The sequence below is a fragment of the Macaca thibetana genome, chromosome 1 (assembly GCF_024542745.1).
Source record: "Macaca thibetana thibetana isolate TM-01 chromosome 1, ASM2454274v1, whole genome shotgun sequence".
NCBI lineage: Eukaryota > Metazoa > Chordata > Mammalia > Primates > Cercopithecidae > Macaca > Macaca thibetana.
Window position 1 is genome coordinate 128,340,396 of NC_065578.1, and position 19,080 is coordinate 128,359,475.

Consider the following 19,080-nt stretch of genomic DNA (forward strand, 5'->3'; position numbering starts at 1 on the left):
CATTTCAGATTTCAAATTTTCTTTTTCCTTTTTTTTGAGACAGGGTCTCACTCCGTCACCCAGGTCAGAGTGCAGTGGCATGATCATGGCTCACTGCAGCCTTGACTGCCCAGGCTCAGGCGATTGTCACACCTCAGCCTCCCAAGTAGCTGGGATTACAGGCACATGCCACCATGCCCAACTAATTTTTGTTATTTTCAGTAGAGACAGGATTTTGCTATGTTGACCAGGCTGGTCTTGAACTCCTGGGTTCAAGCGATCTGAATGCCTCGGCCTCCCAAAATGCTGAGATTACAGCGTGAGCCACTGTATCCCGCCCAGATTTCAAATTTTCAAATTTGGTATGCTTATCTGTTAAGTATAATAATACATATATTCTAATATCTGAAAAAATCTGAAAGTCAAAACATTTCTGGTCCTGAGCATTTTGGATGATGGTGATACTCAACATGTATACATATAAAATGTGAATATGTAACCATTCTATAAATGTTCAATACATGTATGACAAAAGTAAAATACATACATAATAATCATAAGCATGAAAAATTATATCCTTACAATAAGAATCATAACTAAAAATACACAAAAATAATAAACATTTGTTAGAATAATAGAAATATGAGTGTTTTTCTCCCTTTTAATAGTCTTTTTTCTTTTCTTTTTTTTTTTTTTGACATGGAGTCTCGCTCTGTCACCCAGGCTGGAGTGCAGTGGCACGATCTTGGCTCGCTGCAAACTCTGCCTCCCAGGTTCGAGCAATTCTCCTGCCTCAGCCTACCAAGTAGCTGGGATTACAGACGCCCGCCACCATGCCCATCTGAAGAAAGAAAAAAAAAAGTAGAAATGAGGCCTCACTGTGTTTCCCAGGCTGGTCTCGACTTCCTGGCCTCAAGCAATCCTCGTACCTTGGCTTCCCGTAGTACTGGGATTACAGGCACGAGTCACCACACCTGGACTATCTTTTCTAAATGTTTGAGAAAAGTTCTAAATTTAAATTTAGAACTAAAATTTAATTATTCTTATCCCCACATTAATGTGGAAAACTAAAAAGTAACTACACATTGAAACTCTCACAGATGCATATCAAACTATTATCAGTGGTCCCTCTGGGAAATGAAACTTGAACCTTGGTGTCAAACGCCATGGAAAGGACTGGTAGGAAAATGAAGTGTCAATAAATAAACTCTAAGAGACAAACCCCAAAAAAATCATATTAAAAATTTCACGTATGTAGATACATACATTTTTCTTGGGGGGAAGGCTTCAATTGTTTTATTTTTGTAATATTTGATTTCTTTATACCAAACATATTATTCTTACAGTTTTAACAGTGAAAAAAGGCCGGGCGCGGTGGCTCAAGCCTGTAATCCCAGCACTTTGGGAGGCCGAGATGGGCGGATCACGAGGTCAGGAGATCGAGACCATCCTGGCTAACACGGTGAAACCCCGTCTCTATTAAGAAATACAAAAAAACTAGCCGGGCGAGGTGGTGGGCGCCTGTAGTCCCAGCTACTCGGGAGGCTGAGGCCGGAGAATGGTGTGAACCCGGGAGGCAGAGCTTGCAGTGAGCTGAGATCCGGCCACTGCACTCCAGCCTGGGTGACAGAGCGAGACTCCGTCTCAAAAAAAAAAAACAGTGAAAAAAGAGAAAACTCTAGAAACAATACATCCTACAGAACCCAGCATATAGAGTATATCATGTCACTTCTATTCAGATGCCTCCTCTCCTCCCTGTCACTGTTTTCAAAAATCTTTCCATTCCAATTACCAGCTCTTTCATGTAGCTGTCTCTGATCATCCTAAACAAAAGTTACCCTGTCCTCTTCTAAAACCTTACAACAGCATTTACGCCACTTTGATGGTATTATCTGAGTTTATTCAACAGCTTCATTCATTTACAATGTATTGGCTGAGCGCAGTGGCTCACTCCTGTAATCTCAGCACTTTGGGAGGCAGAGGTAGGAGGATCGCTTGAGCGCAGGAGTTTGAGATCAGCCTGGGCAACATGGCAAAACCCCAACTCTACAAAAAATACAAAAATTGGCCGGGCATGATGGCACAAGCCTGTATTCCCAACTATTCAGGAGGCTGAGGTGGGAGAATTGCTTGCGCCGAGGAGGTCAAGGCTGCAATGAGCTGAGATCTCACCACTGCACACCAGCCTGTGTGACAGGGTGAGACCCAGTCTCACACACACACACACAAACAAATACAATGTATTGTGAACCTAACAATGGGCCAGGCACCCTGTCATTCATACAGCTTTTATTCCATGACCAAATGATTATGCTCCTTTATCCCTCACAGATTCTAGCACAATGCCTTGTATAAAGAAAGTACTCAAACATTTGCCAAATGATATACAATGTAATTATTAATAGTATCATAAGGTACATTCAAGGACTTGTTATTTTCTTTCATTCACTTATCCTGACTTACTCCTAGCATTACCTACCCAACCATTTACTCAGTCTATTTTTTTTTTTTTGAGATAGAGTCTTGCTCTGTTGCTAGGCTGGATGCGGTGGTGTTATCTCAGCTCACTTCAACCTCTGCCTACCAGGTTCAAGTGATGCTCCTGCCTCAGCCGACTGAGTAGCTGGGACTACAGGCATGCGCCACCACACCCAGCTAATTTTTGTATTTTTATTAGAGACGGGGTTTCACCATGTTGGCCAGGATGGTCTCAATCTCTTGACCTTGTGATCCGCCCACCTCGGCCTCCCAAAGTGCTGGGATTATAGGCGTGAGCCACCACACCTGGCCTACTTAGTCTGTTTCCATCCAAACTTTTACCTGATCACTATTCCTTCCCCATTTCTGATAATACCATTATCTCTTTAGGGTTACCACATACTTCAACCACACTGTTCTATGAGGTGCTATCAATCACCAGACTCCATGCTGAACAGTCTCCCTATTAATCCCATGCAACACCAAGAGAGTGGGCATGAGATCAAACCAAGCCGATCTGACTTGTTCCCCTGGATTTTATAAGTGAAGCTTGTAGGGGAGAGTCCTGAAGTGTAGACAAAGCAAAAAGTAATCATGGAGTGCTTATGAACAGAGTTCTAACCTTGTAGAAAAATAAATGTGAGAAGGGAGCTGAGTGACGAAAGGAAGTAAAATAGAGAGGAAAGGGGGATCCTAACAGTCCCTCAGTTCCATTGCTGATTTACTGCACTTCCAAAGTCTGGTTTCATTTCACCCCAGCAAGATAGAGTTAGGATTCTTTCACTTCATCATGAAGACCCTTAACTAACACGATGTTCTTTTGGTAAATCATTGAACCCTAATGAAATCATATATAAAATTTTGAATGGGCCAGGCACAGTGGCTCATGCCTGTAATCCTAGCTCTTTGGGAGGCCGAGGTGGGAGGATCTCTTGAGGCAAGAGTTTAAGACCAGCGTGACCAACATTTCTCTACAGAAATTTTTTTTTTTTTTTTTTGAGACGGAGCCTTGCTCGTCGCCCTGGATGGAGTGCAGTGGCACGATCTGGGCTCACTGCAAGCTCCACCTCCTGGGTTCATGCCATTCTCCTGCCTCAACCTCCAGAGTAGCTGGGACTATAGGTGCCCGCCACCACGCCCGGCTAATTTTTTTTGTATTTTTAGTAGAGACGGGGTTTCACCATGTTAGCCAGGATGGTCTTGATCTCCTGACCTCGTGATCTGCCCGCCTCGGCCTCCCAAAGTGCTGGGATTACAGGCGTGAGCCAACGTGCCCGGCCCAGAAATTTTTCTAAAAATTAGCCAGGCAAGGTGCTGCATGTCTGTAATCTCAGCTACTTGGGAGGCTGAGACCTGAGGAGTATCTCTTGAGGCCAGGAGTTTAAGGCTACAGTGAGCTATGGTCACACCACTATGAACCACCCTGGGCAACACCCTGTTTTGGGACGGTGTCTCAAAAACAAAAGACAACAACAAAACTATGTATGCATGTATGTTTCAAGGGATTCAAATCTCAGCATTCAACAATCTTAGGATTCAAGATTCCTTACCCAAAAAAAAAAAAAAAAAAAGAAAGAAAGAAATGTTAAGAACTGGCCCAGGCATGGCGGCTCATGCCTATAATTCTGGCATTCAGGAGGCCAAGGTAGGAGGATTGCTTGAGGTCAGGAGTTTGGGAACAGCCTGGGCAACATAGTGAGACCTCGTTTCTACAAAAAAAAAAAATTAATCAGGCACAGTGGCATGTGCCTGTAGTTCCAGCTACTCAGTGGGGTAAAGCAGAGGATTGCTTGAGCCCAGGAGGTCAACGCTGCAATGAACCGTGACTGCAACACTGCACTCAGCCTGGGTGACAGAGTGAGACCCTATCTCATGAAAAAAAAAAAAAAAAAAAAAAAAAAAAGAAAGAAAGAAAGAAAAAGAAAAATTAACTACTGATTTAAGATAAATTATCAGTTAAATATAAATTAAATCAATTAACCCAAACCATTCCATTCTATACCCTTCCAAATAATAAAAATTTTACAACAGATAATGGACACTATATATAATAAATCACAAACCAAAACTTACCTTCATTCCCCACATCATCATTCATAAGTCCCCCTAGCCACATCTTCCAGTCCTCATCATCTGCTGTATTGGGGTCATACATATCTGGAGTGATGTCTGGAGCTTGGAGCTCTGCCTCTAGTTGGCCCAGGGGAACATCTTTCAGGGGCATCTTAGAACGCGTTCGAAATGCAATGAGACTGTCATCCATGGACTGGACAATGAAGAAAGAAAAACAAGTCACTGAGTGAGTGATGTTTCCAAACCTCATCATCACTCCTTTTCTTCTCATCCTAGCTTAAGTAACAGGATCTTTCCTCTAAACAATTTGGATTTATTATTGCTTGAGAAACTTTAAGAAACACGACATAAAAAAAGAAATAAAATAAAATAAATGACATCAGTTTGAAACCAACATTTTATGAAAATTTGTAAGTTTTATTGAGATATAATTCACATACCATAAATTTCACCCTTTTAAAGTACATAACTGAATGGATTTTCATATATTCACAGAGTTATACAACCATCACCCTTATCTAATTTCAGAACATTTCATTACCCCCAAAAGAAACCCCATCCATTAGTAATCGCTTCCCTTTACCCCTCCTCCCAGCCCCGTTAAGCATTAATCTATTTTCTGTCTCTATGGATTTGGTTATGCTGGACGTTTCACTTAGATGGAATCATACAATGTGTGGCCTGTCTCTGGCCGCTTTCAGTTAGCATAATGCATTCAAATCCCACCCTGTTGTAGTATCTATCAATACTTTTTTTTTTTTTGAGACGGAGTCTTGCTTTGTTGCCCGGGCTAGAATGTAATGGTGTCATCTTGGCTCACTGCAACCTCTGCCTCTTGGGTTCAAGGGATTCTCCTGCCTCAGCCTCCCAAGTAGTTGGGATTACAGGCACCAGCCACCACATCCGACTAATTTTTGTATTTTTAGTAGAGATGGGGTGTCACCATGTTGAGCAAGCTGGTCTCGAACTCCTGACCTCAGGTGATCTGCCCGCCTCAGCCTCCCAAAGTGTTCGGATTACAGTTGTGAGCCACCGTGCCTGGACATTTTTTTTTTTTTTTTTTTTTCTTAAGAGATAGGGTCTCGATCTGTTACCCAAGCTAGAGCACTGGCACAATCAGAGCTGACTGCAGCTTCGAACTCCTGGGCTCAAGCAATTCTTCTGCCTCAGTCTCCCAAGTAGCTGGGACTACAGGCATGCACTACCATGCTCGGCTAATTTTTTTTTCTTTTTAGATGGTGGAGTACAGTGGTACGATCTCGGATCACTGCAACCTCCATCTCCCAGGTTCGGGCGATTCTCCTGCCTCGGCCTCCCGAATAGTTGGGACTACAGGCATGTGCCACCACACCTGGCTAACTTTTGTACTTTTAGTAGAAATGGGGTTTCACCATGTTGGCCAGGCTTGTCTTGAACTCCTGGCCCCAGGTGATCTACCTGCTCAGCCTCCCAAAGTGTTGGGATTACAGGTGTGAGCCACTGGATCCATGTTCAGCTATTTTTTTTCATTTTTTGTACAGATGGGGGAGAAAGTGAGAGACCTCCATCTTTGTACTTTTTCAAGACTATTTTGGCTATTCTGGGCCTGTGCAATTCCACATGAATTTTAGGATTAGGTTGTTAATTTCTACAAAAATTGTAGCTGGGATTTGGATAGGGACTGCACTGAATCTGTAGATCAATTTGGGAAGCTCCCCCTAGACTACACTGCATCAACCTCCTAATGGGTTTCTATTTACCCTCTTGCTTTACTCTAGCCCATTTCCCACACGTTAACCAAAAGGAATTTTTAACATTAATCTGAAAATATCACAAAAATCTTTTCTATTTTTTTTTTTTTTTTTTTATGGAGTCTCACTCGTTCCTAGGCTGGAGTGCAGTGGCGTGATCTCAGCTCACTGCAACCTCCACTTGCCAGGTTCAAGCAATTCTCCTGCCTCAGCCTCCTAAGTAACTGGGATTACAGGTGTGCGCCACCACACCCGGTAATTTTTTTGTATTTTTTGTTAGAGACGGGGTTTACCATGTTGGCCAGGCTGGTCTCGAAATCCTGACCTCAGGTGATCCACCCACCTCGGCCTCCCAAAGTGCTGGGATTACAAGCATAAGCCACCACACTGGGCATCTATTCTAATGTTTAAAATACAATCTATGTTTATCATGGTTTCCTAAGACCTTCATGATCTAGCTCTTGCCTTGCTCTCTGACCTCATTTCTACCTCTCTTTTTCACAATCCCACCCATGTAGTTTCTGTTCCTTAACCATGCCAAGGTTGTCTCTATCTTAGCGACTTAGAATGTGCTGTTTCTTCCATATGGAGCACTTTTTCTCCCGAGATCTTTCACTTGCCTGGCTTCCTCTCATTCGGATCTCAGCTTAAATGCCATCTCCTCAAAGAGGTCTTTTTGTTTTGTTTTCTTTTTTTGACAGTCTTGCTCTGTCGCCCAGGCTAGAGTGCCATAGCGTGATCACAGCTCACTACAGCCTCGACCTCCTAGGCTCAGCATCCCAAGTAGCTGAGGCTAAAGGTGCATGCCGGTACGCCCAGCCAAGTTTTGTATTTTTTGTAGGGACAAGGTCTCACTATGTTACCCAGGCCTGTCTTGATTTCCTGGGTTCATGTGATCCGCTCTCCTTGGCCTCCTAAAGTGTTGGGATTACGGACATGAGCCACCAAACCCAACCCTGTTTTTTAAATTTTTTTAAAGTAAGTTCTCATACTATTGCCCATGCTGGAGTATAGGGGTGCAGTCATGGCTCACTGTAGTCTCAAACTCTCAGGCTTAATCAATCCTCGCGCCTCAGCCACCAAGCAGCTAAGAATACAGGCATGCGCCACCACACCTAGATAATTTTTCTGAATTTTGGAGAGTCGGAGTCTCACTATATGGCCCAGCCTGGTCTCAAACTCCTAGCCTCAAGCAATCTTGTAGCCTAGGCCTCCCAAAGTGATGGAATTACAGCCAAGGAGGTCTTTTTTGATCAGCTTATCTAAAGTTCTCTGAAAGGAAGTTTCATATTTCCTCATTTTAATTTAGTTCACAGCACTTAACCACTATCTGAATTTACTTGTTTATATGCTAATAGTCTATCTCTCCTCAATAGACTGTAAGTTCCATGAAGAACAACTTTTTCTGTCTTCTGCACTGTGGTTTCTCAACTTCAACCATTCAGTATGTGTTTGCTAAATAAATGGTTAGATAAAAAACTATTACTGCCCCTACTACGATTTATTCACTCAAAAGCATGATGATTAAATGATTGACTATTCCATTCAATATTCTATTTTTAATTATATACATTACATATATATATAATTATAAATATATATGTATATAATTGAAATGGAGTCTTGCTCTATCACTCAGGCTGGAGTGCAGTGGCGCCATCTCAGCTCACTGCAACCTTCGCTTCCTGGGTTCAAGCAATTTTTGTGCCTCAGCCTCCCGAGTAGCTGGGATTATAGGTGCTTGCCACCGTGCCCAGCTAATATTTGTATTTGTGGAGACGGGGTTTCACCATGTTGACCAGGCTGGTCTCAAACTCCTGACCTCAGGTGATACATCTGCCTCAGCCTCCCAAAGTGCTGGGATTAGAGGTGTGAGCCACTGCGCCCAGCCTTAATTATATTTTTTAATTTTAGGATTTATTTTTAAATTATTATATTATACTTTAAAATTTTAGGACAGACATATTTTTCATTGACCTGCAAGAATGATAGGGGAAACTTGGAACATCAAAATTTACTGGCTGAGGCCGGGCTCGGTGGCTCACGCCTGTAATCCCAGCACTTTGGGAGGTCAAGGCAGGTGGATCACAAGGTCAGGAGATTGAGACCATCCTGGCTAACACGGTGAAACACTGTCTCTACTAAAAAATACAAAAAATTAGCTGGGTGTGGTGGCGGGCACCTGTAGTCCCAGCTACCTGGGAGGCTGAGGCAGGAAAATGGCGTGAACCTGGGAGGTGGAGATTGCAGTGAGCCGAGATTGCGCCACTGCACTCCAGCCTGGACAACAGAGCAAGACTCAAAAAAAAAAAAAAGAAAGAATAATCAATGGATGCTAATATTAGTGTGAGAAAAATAATTTGATTAATTGGGCTGGGCACATCAGCTCACGTCTGTAATTCCAGCATTGTGGGAGGCTAAGGTGGGCAGATCACTTGAGGTCAGGAGTTTAAGACCAGCCTGGCCAACGTGGTGAAACCCCATCTCTACTAAAAATACAAAAAATTAGCTGGGTGTGGTGTCAGGCATCTGTAATCCCAGCTACCGGAGGCTGAGGCAGGAGAATCACTTGAACCTGGGAAGTGGAGGTTGCAGTGACCCAAGATGGCACCACTGCACTCCAGCCTGGGCAACTGAGCAAGACTATGTCTCAAAAAAAAAAAAGGAGGCCAGGCACAGTGGCTCACACATGTAATCTCAGCACTGTGGAAGGCCGAGGCAGGTGGATCACGAGGTCAGGAGATCGAGATCATCCTGGCTAACACAGTGAAATCCCGTTTCTACTAAAAATATAAAAAATTAGCCAGGCGTGGTGGCATGCACCTATAATCTCAGCTACTCAAGGGGCTAACGCAGGAGAATCACTTGAACCCAGGAAGCGGAGGTACAGTGAGCCAAAATCATGCCACTGCACTCCAGCCTGGGCAAGAGAGTGAGACTCCATCTAGGAAAAAAAAAAGACAAGAAAGAAAGGAATTCGGCTTTGAAGTATATCCCCATATGATATATACTAATTAAAAATGGAAAATAAGAACTTTACAGTAGGAAAACCAAGCACGTACAACCTTAACCAAGTGATGAAAGTTAACATGACAGACATCACGTGCCTTCTGATATGATGCACTGAGAAATACACCTCACTCTTCCAGTATTTGTAACAGAAGTGCAAAACCTGAATCTAATTAAGATGAAATATTAGAAAAATAAAAATTGAAGAACATTCTACAAAATAAGTGGTGTATACTCCTCAAAACTATCAGGGTTATAAAAGACAAAGACTGAGAAACTGTTCCAGATTAAAGGAGACTAAAGAACAAGACAATTAAATAGATATTTAATCCAGGGTTGAATGCTGAATAGGGAAAAAATTTATTTTCCTCCAACATAAAGGGCATTATTGGGACAACAGATAAAACCAGAATAAGCACTTTAATATATTATGCTATATTACTGTATCCTGATTGATTGATTAATTGATTTTGAGACAGAGTCTCTCTCCGTTGCCCAGGCTGGAGTGCAGTGGCACAATCTCAGCTCACTGCAACCTCTGCCTCCCGGGTTCAAGCAATTCTCCTGCCTCAGCTTTCTGAGTAGCTGGGATTATAGGCATGCGCCACGACACTTGGCAAATTTTTGTATTTTTAGTAGAGATGGGGGTTTCACCATGTTGGCCAGGCTGGTCTTGAACTCCTGACCCCAAGTGTTTCACCCACTTTGGCCTCTCAAAGTGCTAGGATTACAGGCATGAGCCACCGCACACAGCCTATATCTTGACTTTGATTAACACACTATTATACCGTGTTAATACAAGAGAATAAACTCATTTTTAGATAATATACACAAAAGAGGCTGGGCACGGTGGCTTACGCCTGTAATCCCAGTACTTTGGGAGGCAGAGGCGGGTGGATCACGAGGTCAGGATATCGAGACCATCCTGGCTAACATGGTGAAACCCCGTCTCTACTAAAAATACAAAAAATTAGCCACGCATGGTTGTGGGCGCCTGTGGTCCCAGCTACTCCGGAGGCTGAGTCAGGAGAATGACGTGAACCCGGGAGGCGGACCTTGCCGTGAACCGAGATCAAGACTGCGCTCCAGCCTGGGCAACAGAGCGAGACTCCGTCTCAAAAAAAAAAAGAAGAAAATATACACAAAAGCATGTAGAGGTAAAATGGCATCATGCCTGAACCACACTCTAAAATGATTCAGAAAACAGTATGTATATACAGAGAGAAAGGGGAAGAGAACCATCAAGCAATTGTGGTAAAAGGTTAATTTGGGGGAATTTGGGTGAAGCTTTTTCCTGTGTTCTACATTTTAAAATGCTCTCTGCTACATAGTTCATTTCTTCCTTAGAAACTGCCATTCTCAGTCAGGCACGATGGTTCACACCAGTAATCCCAGCACTTTGAGAGGCTAAGGTGGGAGGATCACTTGAGCCCAGGAGTTCGATACCAGCCTGGGCAAAAATATAGGGAGACCTCAACTCTACAAAAAACTAAAAAATTAGCCGGGTGCGGTGACATATACCTGTCCCACCTACTCGGGAGGCTGAGGTGGGAAGATCACTTGAGTCTGGGAGGCGGAGGTTGCAGTGGGCCAAGATCACACCACTGCACTCAAGCCTGGGTGACAGGGTGATACCTTGTCTCAAAAAAAAAAAAAAACCCAAACTGCCATTGTCACTTAGCAGAAAATAGCACTAGCCAAATATAAAGTATCAAATACTAACTCTTACTTATATAAAGTTGTAGTTATCTTTTCCTCTCCCTTCCCAGCCTGAGCAACAACTAGATTACTCCATTTGACTTTCTCAGTGAAGTACAATTTTAATATTTACCTGGAAAGAATCCATGCAGACAGGACTGGAAGCCAGCTCCTCATCTACTGCATGTAACTTCTCCATGAAAGTACTATCTCTGGTCTGTTTCGGCTTTGGAGGGGGCGGGGGCCCCATGGGCACTACCTCAGCACTGATGTGCCTGATGGCTGGTGTGGTGACTTTCTCAACCTGATTAAAAGAGGTGACTGCATCAAAAAAGGAAGGAGGGAAGAAAAGAAAAAAAAAGGAAAAGAAAGGAAGGAAAGAAAGGAAAGAAAAGAGAAAGAAGAGAAGAGAAAGAAGAGAAAGAAAAGAATGAAGAGAAAGAAAGAAAGAGAAAGCAAGAAAAGGAAAAAAAAAAGAGGGAAAAAGAGGCAGACTTTCCATACACCACTGTCCTTTCTCTTCTCTAGTTAGAGGTACATAAAAACAAAGACTCCAGGTGTATTGATCTAATTAGTTTTCATCCTATTTCTAGAGAAGTCAACAGAATGCTACTTAGTTTACCAAAATGTGGGAAATTAATAACAATGGCTTTAGGACAACATTAGAAAGCACAGATATGAAAGAAGAGAAGGGTAGGAGAAAAGAAACTCCACTAGTTGCACATTTTTGGCCCCTTAATGAGAACTCAGAAAAGTTCTTTAGTTACCACTGAGCTCTCGCCTTCTCTGAACTGTTTACTAACTTAACAAACTTTGAAAAATGGTGACAGCCCAGAATCACCATGGATAATCTACTTACACAGTTAAAAAATCTAATTACACAGTTATGTCTAACTTATCTCTTTTGTATGATGCCGATTTACCTCCGATAATATGCCACTCTCCTCATCTGTTTCAGTCATCTCAGAAGACTGCCTCAATCTGGATTTCTTTGCCCCACGTGGAGATGAAGCAGTGCTTTCAACATCACTTTCCAATAAGCTCTACAAAATAAACCCAGTTCACCTTAATATTTATGCCCCTACCTCATTCCACAAAGTCTGAAGTATCTCAAGAGAAGGAATCATAAAATATCAATCGCTCAGCCTGGCCAACATGGTGAAAACCCGTCTCTATTAAAAATACAAAAATAAGCCGGGCGTGGTGGTGCGCACCTGTAATCCCAGCTACTTGGGAGGCTGAGGCAGGAGAATCACTTAAATCCAGGAGACGGAGGTTGCAGTGAGCCAAGATTGCACCACTGCACTCCAGCCTGGGTGGCAGAGCGAGACCCTGTCTCAAAAAAAAAAAAAAAATCCATCATTCAACTAGTTACAGTAACAGAAAATAAAATTTAAATAGAAACTTAAAGGCCAGGTACAGTGTCTTATGCCTGTTATCCCAGCACTTTGGAAGGTCCAGGTGGGTGGATCACTTGAGGTCAGAAGTTCAAGACCAGCCTGGCCAACATGGCAAAACCCTGTCTCTACTAAAAATACAAAAATTAGCCAGGCATGGTAGCGCACGCCTGTAATCCCAGCTACTCAGGAGGCTGAGGCAGAAGAATCGCTTGAACCTGGGAGGTGGAGATTGCAGTGAGTCAACATCGCACACTGCACTCCATAGGCAACAGAGGAGATTTAAAAAAAAAAAAAAAAAATCCTAAAGGTGGGGACAGGGATCAGATCACTATCCTAATCCATATTACAAAGTGTAAGGCCTTGGTCTAAAATCCTTTTACAAAACAATTTAAAGAATACATTAAGAAACAAGTCAAAGGACATATTAACACAGCAATGAAAGTGAACAAAGTATAGCTAAAACCGGTAGTATAAATGAATCTCAAAAGCATAATGTTGAATTTTAAAAAGCTAGGAACAAAACATATAAACATGGGTCCATTTATATAAAGTTCAAAACAGTAACAATTGAACTATAGTGTGTAGAGATACATATTGAGGTGATATAACTATAAAGAAAAGCAAAGAAATAATTACTAAAAGGCAGGGTTGTAGTTATTTTTAGGGGGAGGGAGGTGATTATGACTGGGGAGTGTATACGGGGGTGTCCTAGTAATGTTATAGTTCTTGACTTTGCTATGAGTTTCATGAGGATTTGCATTATAATAACCGAAGCTATACATTTTTATTCTATGCATGTTTCTATGCTATATTTCATAATACAATAGATTATAAAATTAAGGGAGTATAAAAGGTAGAAAAACAGCTTAAAGCACAGAAATGAGCTGAAAAAATAACCATGTCTCAATCCTCTCTACAAGTGACATTACTAAAGAAGCAAAGTATACCTTGCTTTATTAAGACAAACATTACCAACTAACATTCACTGACCTCTTCAGCAGTTTCATCTTCTTCTTCATCATCCGGCTGGTATTCTTCATCTGAGGAATCATCTTCTTCAAGGTGGATATCCACAAACTGAGGAGGCTACATTAGTACAATTAGAAAGAAATGAACTAATGGGAAACACAAATCATACGTATTTGGAAAATAAGGGGAAGAAGCAGGGCAGGAAAAAAAAAATCCTAAGAGCATAATGTACAGCTAAAGCAAATAACACGAGGCAGAGGTTAAAGTGAATTCCATGAGATGCAAACCTAAGAGTAATAGAATGGAAAAAAACAAAGCTGGAATTAAAACAAAGATTGATCAAGAAAAGTTAAAGAGGAAGTACTTAAGTTTCAAAACCGATGAAGTCTTTCTGGAAAAGAATAACAATTATTTCTTCCAAGTTTACCTTAATTTCATTGGCCTTCTTAATTGGTGAAATATTCCATGTTGGAATTACCTACCAACAAAGAATATAAATAAGTTATCTTAACTGAAATAATTGTTTTTCATGTTTACTTCCTCTGTACCATCACTAACAGCCATATACTTAACAAGTACCTGCAGTGATCTACAGGTGTTGTTATCCCTGAGGGTATACTCTCAATTATTTGTCAGAGTTAGAAAGAAGGAAACGAGGAAAGAATCTATTACAGTCATGAGCATTTCTGCCTTACACCTGGTAAGCCTCACTTCTTTCTATAAATGAAGAAAACAATGTCTACCTTGTTCATATCACAGCTGCGGTTCACATGGAACAACAGATGTGAAAACTTTATAAACTATTAAACTACATAAATCTAAGATATTTTGGTTACAGTAGTCTTTTAACAGCAATATATTTTTGTAATCAGTTACATAAAACCACCGTACGTACAACTCCAAAAGCCAGCCATGAAAAGCTTTTATGGACTATTCTGCCTATGGAGTAGACCTGCTCTGCCTATGGAGCTGCTTTTTAAAAAAAAAAAAAAAAAAAAAAAAAAACACTTTTACCAGGGGATTTAGGGCAAAGTTTCAAGTTGTCCACACTTATTTTTCCAATAGGACATGAAAAAACAACACAGAGATATAAAGCAAATATGGCAAAATATTACTCTTAGAATTTACATACATTGTAACAATCTTTCAACTTTTTGAATGTTTGAAAATTTTTATAAGAGCTAGAGGGAAAGTTTTTCTTGTTTTTGTTTTTGTTTTGAGACAGGATCTTGCCCTGTTGCCCAGGCTAGAGCAGTAGCACTATCAGAGCTCACTGCAGCCTCAAATTCCTGAGCTCAAGTGATCCTCCTGCCTCAGCCTCCCGATTAGGACTACAGGCATGCCTCCTCACCAGACCTCGTTAATTTTTAAAATTTTTTGTAGAGACAGAGTCTCATTAGATTTCCTAGGCTGGTCTCAAACTCCTGGGCTCAAACAATCCTCCCATCTCAGCCTCTCAAAGCACTGGGATTATAGGTGTGAGCCACCACACCTAGCCTAAAGAACTTTTTTAAAGTTCTTATATATTGCTGATAAAATGCCATTGAGGATGTATAATTTCTTGACCATTTAATTGTAACCCAACCAAAATCACCTTATGAACAAAAGCCAACTGGCCATTAGGTTCTGTCTCTAAAAGGAGTCTTAGCTTCTCAAATCAAATCAGCCCTGCTATGTTCTGACCATTTACCTAGTGCTGTGTAGATGGGACCAATATAGGGTAAAGGGAATGATGTGATTCAGGTCCATTTCCCTTTCCTACCTACTGCCAAATCCATTAGAAAGGCAAGCCAGCATTCAGAAGTGTGTTGGAGTCAGTCTAGTAAGAATTAAGAAGGCCAAGTATAGTGGCTCATGCCTGTAATCCCTGCACGTAGGGAGATCAAGACAGAAGGATCACTTGAGCCCAGGAGTTTGAGATGAGCCTGGGCAACACAGCAAGACCCTATTTCTACAAAAAAAAAAGTTTCAAAAAAACCAATTAGCTGGGCATGGTGGCACATGCCTGTAGGCCTAGCTGTTTGCCAGGCTGAGGCAGGAGGATCCCTTGAGCACAGGAGTTCAAGGCAGCAGTGAGCTATGATTAGGCCACTGTACTCTAGCCTGAGCAACAGAGCAAGTCTCTAAAAAAAAAAGAAAGAAAGAAGCAGCAAGAGACCTACATTTTAATACCTGCTCTCCTACATAAACTACACAGTATTGGATGGCCCAACTTCTCTACATCTATATTTATGGCCAATAAACACAATCCAGAGCCTAATTTGGATCTCCTTGGATTTTTTTTCACCAAATCAAATAAAGAATTAATGTTAATTATATTCTTTTTTTTTTTCCTGTAAGACAGAGTCTTGCTCTATCACCCAGGCTGGAGTGCAGTGGTATGATCTCCGCTCACTGCAACCTCTCCCTCCTGGGTTCAAGCGATCCTCTTGTCTCTGTAGCTGGGATTACAGGTGTCCATCACCACGCCCAGCTAATTGTTGTATTTTTAGTAGAGACGGGGTTTCACCAAGTTGGCCAGGCTGGTCTCAAACTCCTGACCTCAGGTGATCCACCTGCCTCGTCCTCCCAAAGTGCTGGAATTACAGGCGTGAGCCACTGCGCCCAGCCATGTTAATTATATTCTATATGTCAAGTAGACTTCACAGAACTTCCTCATTGGTAGCTGCTTTCATCATAGCTACCACCTATTCATTTGTGATCACATCCTGGAGAAAGATGAAATTTCAATTTATGCAATGAGGGTTAGTCAACCAGACCAAAAAAGTTACGTGACTGCCAAAAAAAAGGTCGATTTGACCTTAGGCTACATTAGGATAAATATATAATCTGGAACACTGTGGAGATAATCTAACTATACTAGTCAAACCACATCTGGTTCAGTAGTCTTCTTTTGGCATACCTTTATTTTTTTTGAGACGGAGTCTCGTTCTATCTCCCAGGCTGGAGTGCAGTGGCGCGATCTTGGCTCACTGAAAGCTCTGCCTCCCAGGTTCACGCCATTCTCCTGCCTCAGCCTCCAGAGTAGCTGGGACTACAGGCGTCTGCCACCACGCCTGGCTAATTTTTGTATTTTCAGTAGAGACGGGGTTTCACCGTGTTAGCCAAGATGGTCTCCATCTCCTGACCTCACGATCCGCCCCCCTCAGCCTCCCAAAGTGCTGGGATTACAGACGTGAGCCACTGTGCCCGGCTCTTTTGGCATACTTTTAAAAGGATATGGGATGGGCACAGTGGCTCATGCCTGTAATCCTAGCATGTTGTGAGGCCAAGGCGGGTGATCACATGGGCCAATTCAAAAGCAGCCTGGCCAACATGGTGAAACTCCACCTCTACTAAAAATACAAAAAATAGACGGGTGTGGTGATGCATGCCTATAATCCCAGCTACTGAGCAGGCTGAGGTATGAGAATCACTTGAACCTGGGAGCCAGAGGTTGCGGTGAGCTGAGATTGCACCACTGCATTTCAGCCTGGGTGACAGAGTGAGACTCCATCTCAAAACAAAAAGGCCAGACACAGTGGCTCCGCCTGTAATCCCAGTACTTTGGGAGGCCGAGGCGGGTAGATCACTTGAGGTCAGGAGTTTGAAACCAGTCTGGCCAACATGGTGAAACCCCATCTCTACTAAAAATTAAAAAAAAAAAAAAAAAAAAAAAAATTAGCCGTGCATGGTGGCATGCACCTGTAATCCTAGCTACTCAGGAGGCTGAGGCAGAAGAATCACTTAAACTTGGGAGGCGGAGGTTGCAGTGAGCCAGAATCATGCCACTGCACTCCAGCCTGGATGATGAAGCAAGACTCCATCTCAAAAAAAAAAGTCGGGGGACAAATTGGGGGATGTATAGCCAAGAAAATGTTATGAAACGACATACTAGTTTTTTTCAACTGTAGGAAAAGTCATGTGGAAGAATACACCAATTTCTTTTCTTGCTTTTTTTTCTAGACAGGGTCTCATTATGTTGCCCAGGCTGCTCTTGAACTCCTGGCTTCAAGCGATCTTCCTACCTCCACCTACCAAAGTGCTGGGATTACAGGTATGAGCCACGACGCCCAGCCTAGACTTGTTTCTTCTATCAGGCTCCAAGGAATAAAACCAGGACAGATAAAACCTATGATACGTATTTTCAGTCTGTAAGGCAAATCTTCCTTACTATCAGAAATACAATGAACTCCCTCATGACTACTAACTGTCTTGTAAGCACGAACTAGTCAAGTGCTTATTAAGAAGGATATAGCATAGCTCCAAGCACCAAAGAGCTTGCTGTACCAGAATACTTCAGATGTCTTCAAGTGGTTCTCACACTTTAGTATTCAAAAGAATTAACTGTTGTGTTTTTGCCAATGCATATTCCAAGGCCCTGCCCATGGGTCCTGATTCTCTGGTCTGGGGTGGGCCCAAAAGTATGGGGATTATTTTGTTTTTGTTTTTGTTTTTTTGAGACAGTCTCACTCCGCTGCCCAGGCTGTAGTGCAGTGGTGTAATCTCCACTCATTGCAACCTCCGCCTCCCGGGTTCAAGCGATTCTTGTGCCTCAGCCTCCCAAGCAGCTGGGATTACAGGCGCACACCTCCACGCCCACCTAATTTTTGTATTTTTAGTAGAGACAGAGTTTCACTATGTTGGCCAGGCTGGTCTCGAACTCCTGACTTCAAGTGATTCACCTGCCTCGGCCTCCCAAAGTGCTGGGATTACAGGCATGAGCCACTACACCTGGCCAAAAGTATGCATTTTTAATAAGCATGCCTGAGGGATCCCACACCAAAGTGATTTTTATGGAACTGTCCCCTAGAACACACTATGAAAAATACTAAACACTTTGCAACAAGTGTTGTAACATAAATAGAAAAACTGGTCTCACCCATTGGTTTCAGCCATTCCAAATGGTTATCTTTCTAGCAATTCCAAAAAGCAATGCTTCATATCTACTAAAATAAACTATGATCATTATAGCTTATGATCATGTAGAAACAATTCTACTGTCTTTTACAAATACTTCTTTAAAGAGGAAAATTCAGACCACAATCTTTCCTATATTTTTCCCTACGGGTGAATTAGATCCTATTTACCAAGCTAAAAACAACCAACAAATAAAAAACCAGAATGCTTACCACTCCTTTTTCCACTACTTCCTTCAGTTTAGAGCGTGTCATTTTAGGCTCCTAAGGAGAAAAAAACAGAAAGGAAATATTCAATAAAAATCACAGCTCAGTGAGGTGGCTCATGCCTGTAATCCTAGCATTTTAGGGGCAAGGTGGGAGGATGGCTTGAGGTCAGGAGTTTGAGACCAGCCTGGGCAACATAGTGAGACACCCCCTACAAAAAAAATTGTTTTAAATTAGCTGGGCATAGTCGCATGCTCCTGTAGTCCCAGCTACTCAGGAGGCTGAACCGGGAGGATCTCTGAGTCTAGCTTAGGAGTTTGAGTCTAGCCTTGGTGACACAGCACGACCTTGTCTCTAAAAAATAATAATAATAAAGGCCGGGCGCGGTGGCTCAAGCCTGTAATCCCAGCACTTTGGGAGGCCGAGACGGGTGGATCATGAGGTCAGGAGATCGAGACCATCCTGGCTAACACAGTGAAACCCCGTCTCTACTAAAAAAATACAAAAATCTAGCCGGGCGAGGTGGCGGGCGCCTGTAGTCCCAGCTACTCGGGAGGCTGAGGCAGGAGAATCGCATAAACCCGGGAGGCGGAGCTTGCAGTGAGCTGAGATGCGCCACTGCACTCCAGTCTGGGTGAC

General features: G+C 42.4%; 2 protein-coding genes across 10 annotated transcripts in view; one reads left to right on the forward strand and one right to left on the reverse strand.

The window, feature by feature from the left end:
• LAMTOR2 (late endosomal/lysosomal adaptor, MAPK and MTOR activator 2) overlaps positions 1-19,080 on the forward strand; it is a 334,290-nt gene that overhangs the window by 48,219 nt on the left and 266,991 nt on the right. The window lies entirely within an intron of this gene.
• GON4L (gon-4 like) overlaps positions 1-19,080 on the reverse strand; it is a 101,393-nt gene that overhangs the window by 46,969 nt on the left and 35,344 nt on the right. For 7 of the 9 annotated variants that reach the window (XM_050752284.1, XM_050752245.1, XM_050752254.1 and 4 more), the window contains 6 exons: positions 18,448-18,498; positions 13,764-13,814; positions 13,358-13,453; positions 11,891-12,010; positions 11,101-11,271; positions 4,531-4,723 (listed from right to left, as the gene is read on the reverse strand). In XM_050752284.1, the coding sequence (XP_050608241.1) occupies positions 4,531-4,723; positions 11,101-11,271; positions 11,891-12,010; positions 13,358-13,453; positions 13,764-13,814; positions 18,448-18,498 (682 nt within the window). The remainder of the gene's footprint in view (positions 1-4,530; positions 4,724-11,100; positions 11,272-11,890; positions 12,011-13,357; positions 13,454-13,763; positions 13,815-18,447; positions 18,499-19,080) is intronic. The other 2 variants (XM_050752236.1, XM_050752265.1) reach the window with 2 other exon arrangements.